Source organism: Entelurus aequoreus, linkage group LG10, assembly GCF_033978785.1.
Source record: "Entelurus aequoreus isolate RoL-2023_Sb linkage group LG10, RoL_Eaeq_v1.1, whole genome shotgun sequence".
Taxonomy (NCBI): Eukaryota; Metazoa; Chordata; class Actinopteri; order Syngnathiformes; family Syngnathidae; genus Entelurus; species Entelurus aequoreus.
The window spans coordinates 36,000,618-36,007,261 of record NC_084740.1 but is presented as its reverse complement, the minus strand read 5'-3'; the positions used below and the strand labels follow the sequence as shown (position 1 = coordinate 36,007,261).

Here is a 6,644-nt window from a genome sequence, read left to right as displayed (position 1 = left end):
CTACCAACCGAGCTATACCGCCCCACAAATTAAAAAACTCAAAAATATATTTACAAATACACGTTTATTCATGCAAATTCTTGATTTATTTGTATGTCACATTTTTATATTTATACATTTTATTTGTATATATTTTCAAATCTCAAAAATATGTTTACAAATACGCGTTTATTTATACAAATCATTTATTTATTTGTATATCACATTTGTATTTGTATTTCTTTATTCAATAATATATGCATATTTGTATTAATATCATAATGATATACATAAGTTGATGTGAGACAATTCTACTTCCATATCTAAACATCTTTGATATTGGTCATTTTGTAAAAAGGTTCAAAAGAACAAAATAGTTTATTCTTCAATAGTAATAATAATTATGGTATATATTAATATAATAATAGTAACAAATTCAACATTTTCATGTTCCATTATCCCTGTATTTGAATGTATGTCATTTTCTTCCTGGCCACTAGGATTCATATGTCAGTGATGAGCCAATAAGCAACAACAGGAAGTGACGTATCAGAAAGTTCATTCTTAGCTAAATGTCAACAGGTGCTTAAGCAGATTGTTAATTTCTCCATCCAGGCCGTTCGTTTTTCGACCTTTGAGTGACAATATGAGTAAGTTATATTTCACACACGCGTGTTAGATTGTGTTTGTGTGAATATTGTGGAGATTGAAGCATTTCCAGTGCATTTAATTCAAAGAGTGAAACGAGACAGTCCTTATCAAATACATCTAGCAGGTTGTACTAAAAATTACTTACGTGTTACAGCTCATGTTAATTGACATTTAATTAGCAAAACGGTGTCTACTTACCTGGAATACACTGGTATTTGTGAGAATTCGGTTTAGGTCACGCTGTTTCGTGGAGTAAAAAGTAAAATGCGCACTTAATCGTAAAAGTGTTTAGAGTTCTCACTCCGCCCTCCAAAGTAAATAAAAAATAAAAACAAAAGAAAAAACAAAATCCGTACTTCCTGGGGGGGTTTTCAGAATAAAATGCCACAGCTCAGCGTTTACAAAGTTACTCTTATTGTTAAATAATTATTTAAGTGTATCCTCTTAATTAACGTTCGACTCAATGACGTCATCATAAATTGGGGCCCCACATAACATTTTTTACACTTTATTAATGTGAAACGAGTTTTATACTTTTTTTAATCAAACGTGCATTTAATTTGATGCATGTTTTGTACTAAAAGTAACGGGAAATAAACTGTTTAATAATTGATGTTTTTAGTACAAAGTAGGGATGTCCGATAATGGCTTTTTGCCGATATTCCGATATTGTCCAACTCTTTAATTTACGATACCGATATCAACCGATACCGGTTTATACAGTCGTGGAATTAACACATTATTATGCCTAATTTGGACAACCAGGTATGGTGAAGATACCGTAAGGTCCTTTTTAAAAAAATGAATACAATAAAATAAGAAAAATAAATTAAAAACATTTTCTTGAATAAAAAAGAAAGTAAAACAATATAAAAACAGTTACATAGAAACTAGTAATGAATGAAAATGAGTAAAATTAACTGTTAAAGGTTAGTACTATTAGTGGACCAGCAGCACACACAATCATGTGTGCTTATGGACTGTATCCCTTGCAGACTGTATTGATATATATTGATATATAATGTAGGAACCAGGGGCCGTACTTATCAAGCTTCTTAGAATTACTCCTAAGAAGTCTGCTAAGAGTTGACTTAAGAGTAAATAAATTCTTCGCTGAAAGCTGCACTTAAAAGTTAGTTATCAAGCGTCTTACTCACACTTTCAGCGAAGTGTAGGACTGAATCTTAAGTGTCACACTCAGAGCTGAATTACGACATTACTATGTGCCGTAAACTGAATTTTAGGTGACGTCATTTCTGTGTCCATAGAAATTACCAATCACGGAAGGGAATCCGTTGTCTAAGAATAAAGAAATATCTTGGAAATATTTAAGTGGACAATGGGAGTGTATATTTTGACAATAAACTACAAAATAATACAAAACAAACTAGTCCCCGCCGGCACTCACGCTACCGCTCCCTCTCTTCTATCGCCCACACACTCACTGACGTCACTCGCCTCACGGCCACACACATACGCTACTGTCATAACATTTTCTTTCCAATTCATTAATTAGGCAACTAATTTGAAACTGGTGTGGGTGGCTCTATATATACTAGCCCACTGCAGACACATGCAGAAATCAACAAGGAATCGAAAAGTATTAAATCTGTGACAAAAATAATATCCGCTCTGTCTAAACGATACCGTTTGATCAGCTGCTCGTCATCAAAAAAACAAAAAACATTGTTCCGTTCCCTGAACGTTCGCGCACGTCTCTCTCGCCTCAGTGCCATCCCCTGCTGGCAACTCCTAACCACTTAAGACACCTCTGAAGGTCTCTTAAATATCGTGGAGAGTAGGAGTGATTCTTAGACTTAAGAACGTTGATAAAAAGCTTTTATTCTTAAGTTTGAGAGTAGGACTAAATTTCGCAAATTCTCAGGACTTAAGTGTAAAATGGCACTCTAAGAAGCTTGATAAGTACGGCCCCAGAATATTAATAACAGAAAGAAACAACCCTTTTGTGTGAATGAGTGTAAATAGGGGAGGGAAGTTTTTTGGGTTGGTGCACTAATTGTAAGTGTATCTTGTGGTTTTTATGTTACCCGTTACCGATAAAGATAATAAAAAAAACGATACCGATAATTTCCGATATTACATTTTAAAGCCTTTATCGGACGATAATATCGGCCTGCCGATTAAGTATTAAGAAGTGGAACCTTGAATTATACATTTAATTGGGTTTTAAACAGGGTTCATAAACATTTGGAATTTTGAAGCAATGTTTTTATTGAAAAATAATGTAAATATGACTAATCTATTTTAGTTACGTTTTGTACACTTTCAACACAATATAAAGTGCTATACAGTACTGTATAGTGCAGGGGTCACCAACCTTTTTGAAACCAAGGGCTACTTCTTGGGTACTGATTAATGCGAAGGGCTACCAGTTAGATACACACTTAAATAAATTGCCAGAAGTAGCCAATTTGCTCAATTTACCTTTAACTCTGTTATTATTAATAATTAATGATTTTTATCTTTGTGGAAACACTGATCATCTTAATGATTTCTCACAATAAATATATATAGAAACAGATAAATATCAATATGCAACACTTTATTTTTATATTTTCTCTAAGTGCACATTTTTCAAATTGAACATTTTCAAATGATCACTTCTAAGACAGTCTTGTGAAATCACAATATCCCATTTTAACTAGCTAGCCACTAACATTTTTTAACAAATCATGAATTACTTTGCACCATGTTTGTACAAATAATAACTCATGTAAAATACAAAAGTAAACTCTCAAATTTTTAAATCATGTCACACTTTGAACTGGACACCAAATCTGTTATCTGTTTCTTTGTCAGTTAGTGGGAAGCCTGGCATTGCATGCTGTTAACTAGTGTGTTGTACTCTGGTGTGTAACTTGACACTGCAACTCTGAGTGAGTCTTGCAGATGTGCATCAGTGAGGCGTGTTCTGTGTTTGTTCTTGATGAAGTTCATGTCAGAAAAGGCTGATTCACAAAGATAAGATTTTTCCTCATTGTTTGCGGAACCTTCTTAATCTTTTGGACATATTTTCACAGCAATCTGGCCTTAAGCTTAAAGGCCTACTGAAACCCACTACTACCGACCACGCAGTCTGATAGTTTATATATCAATGATGAAATCTTAACATTATAACACATGCCAATACGGCCGGGTTAACTTATAAAGTGACATTTTAAATTTGCCGCTAAACTTCCGGTTCGAAACGCCTCTGAGGATGACGTATGCGTGTGACGTAGCCCGGCGAACACGGGTATGCCTTCCACATTGAAGCCGATACGAAAAAGCTCTGTTTTCATTTCATAATTCCACAGTATTCTGGACATCTGTGTTCGTGAATCTGTTTCAATCATGTTCATTGCATTATGGAGAAGGAAGCCGAGCAAGCAAAGAAGAAAGTTGTCGGTGCGAAATGGACGTATTTTTCGAACGTAGTCAGCCACAACAGTACACAGCCGGCGCTTCTTTGTTTACATTCCCGAAAGATGCAGTCAAGATGGAAGAACTCGGATAACAGAGACTCTAACCAGGAGGACTTTTGATTTGGATACACAGACGCCTGTAGAGAACTGGGACAACACAGACTCTTACCAGGATTACTTTGATTTGGATGACAAAGACGCAGACGTGCTACTGTGAGTATGCAGCTTTGGCTTTTTTTTGCGTATGTACGTAACTTTTTTAAAATATATAAGCTTTATGAACCTTGGGTTAGGTGAACGGTCTTTTGGGCTGAGTGATTGTGTGTGTTGATCATGTGTTTGAATTGTATTGGCGTGTTCTATGGAGCTAGGAGCTAGCAGAGGAGCTAGGAGCTAGCATAACACGTACCGTACCGTAAGTGCGCGTCACGTACGTAACTTTTTAAAAATATATAAGCTTTATGAACCTTGGGTTAGGTGAACGGTCTTTTGGGCTGAGTGATTGTGTGTGTTGATCAGGTGTTTGAATTGTATTGGCGTGTTCTATGGAGCTAGGAGCTAGCAGAGGAGCTAGGAGCTAGCATAACAAACACACAGGTGTTATTATGCAGGATTAATTTGTGGCATATTAAATATAAGCCTGGTTGTGTTGTGGCTAATAGAGTATATATATGTCTTGTGTTTATTTACTGTTGTAGTCATTCCCAGCTGAATATCAGGTACCGTGAGTATGCAGCCTTGGCTGCTAAACATTCGATAACTTGACCGTATGTGCGCGTCACGTACGTAACTTTTTAAAAATATATAAGCTTTATGAACCTTGGGTTAGGTAAACGGTCTTTTGGGCTGAGTGATTGTGTGTGTTGATCAGGTGTTTGAATTGTATTGGCGTGTTCTATGGAGCTAGGAGCTAGCAGAGGAGCTAGGAGCATAACACACGCATAACACACGCAGGTGTTTTTATGCAGGATTAATTTGTGGCATATTAAATATAAGCCTGGTTGTGTTGTGGCTAATAGAGTATATATATGTCTTGTGTTTATTTACTGTTGTAGTCATTCCCAGCTGAATATCAGGTCACCCCCGGCTCTCACAGCATCTTCCCTATCTGAATAGCTTCAACTCCCCACTAGTCCTTCACTTGCACTTTACTCATCCACAAATCTTTCATCCTCGCTCAAATTAATGGGGAAATTGTCGCTTTCTCGGTCCGAATCTCTCTCACTTCATGCGGCCATCATTGTAAACAATAGGGAACTTTGCGTATATGTTCAACTGACTACGTCACGCTACTTCCGGTAGGTGCAAGCCTTTTTTTTATCAGATACCAAAAGTTGCAATCTTTATCGTCGTTGTTCTATACTAAATCCTTTCAGCAAAAATATGGCAATATCGCGAAATGATCAAGTATGACACATAGAATAGATCTGCTATCCCCGTTTAAATAAAAAAAATTCATTTCAGTAGGCCTTTAATTATGATAAATGTAAAATGTTAAGGATCGGAAATCTATAGGGAACGTCCTTTCGAATGGAATGCAAAGTGCCTGTTTTGTGGACAGATGGACCAGTTAACATACTTGGTGTTGTTGTCCCAGAAAATCTGGAAGATCTAGGCTCAGTAAATTATGATAATCGACTAAGAAAGCTGGACAAAATGATGCAATTATGGAAAGGGAAATCCCTAACCTTGTATGGTAAAATGTCTATTGCCAACTCGTTAATTATTCCTCAATTTATTTATTTGTTTTTGTCATTACCAGCTCCATCACAAAACTTTTTTAAGATTTATGAGCGGAGGGTCTTCGATTTTGTCTGGAACGGCAAACCAGAAAAGATTAAAAGAAAGGTTTTGTACAAAGAGTATGAATATGGGGGCCTGAAACTTCTCAACCTTGAAGCTATGTGTCTGTCTTTAAAAGCATCAATTGTTCCAAAGATGTATTTAAACATTGAGTGGTACACAAATGTCCTGTTGGACAAAAAACATGTACTGTATCAAAAGAAATTGTATCCTTTTTTACAAGTGATCCCCTCCCAGAGAGTCTGCTGGGAAACATGGCGGGGTTCATAAAGGAAACAATCCACTTATAGTGGTGTTTTCAATTTTATGTGCCAGAAAAAAGAGACGATATTTTGCAGCAGTTAATATGGATGAACTCTAATATTGTAATAGATGGAAAGCCTTTCTTTTGGAAAAATATGTTTGAAAGAGGAATCATTTTTGTCAATGATATTATCAATGAGAATGGTAAAATTATGAAGTATGATGAATTTAGAGCTATGTATGGTGATGCTTGCTCAAGCTTTTCATTTTATCAACTAACTGGAGTAATTGGGAAAAGATGGAAACAAATAATTAATTATGGAACTACTAAATTATTAGTTTGTAAACCTCTAATAAGAAATTCTAGTTGGCAAAAAGGAACTAAAATAAATAGAAAAATATATAATTTTTATTTAATAAAGAAATCTTTGAAGGCTGCCTCATACAACACAAATGGAAAATGGGAGGACTTTTTTGACTGCCCGTTGCCATGGGATGCCATATTCAAACTAATCTATAAAACCACTATCGATGTGCAAAATC

At 35.6% G+C, this 6,644-nt stretch overlaps 1 protein-coding gene across 5 annotated transcripts in view; it reads left to right on the top strand.

Annotated features, from left to right (window-relative positions):
* The first annotated feature begins 444 nt into the window (after nt 1-444).
* Nucleotides 445-6,644, top strand: part of gpr4 (G protein-coupled receptor 4) — a 67,919-nt gene continuing 61,719 nt past the window's right edge. For 2 of the 5 annotated variants that reach the window (XM_062060648.1, XM_062060644.1), the window contains exon 1: nt 445-629. Coding sequence is in view for 1 of the 5 variants with exons in the window: in XM_062060650.1 (XP_061916634.1) it covers nt 4,244-4,268 (25 nt within the window). In the remaining 4 variants the exon portion in view is untranslated. Of the gene's footprint in view, nt 630-3,907; nt 4,269-6,644 lie in introns of those variants that run through there. The other 3 variants (XM_062060647.1, XM_062060645.1, XM_062060650.1) reach the window with 2 other exon arrangements.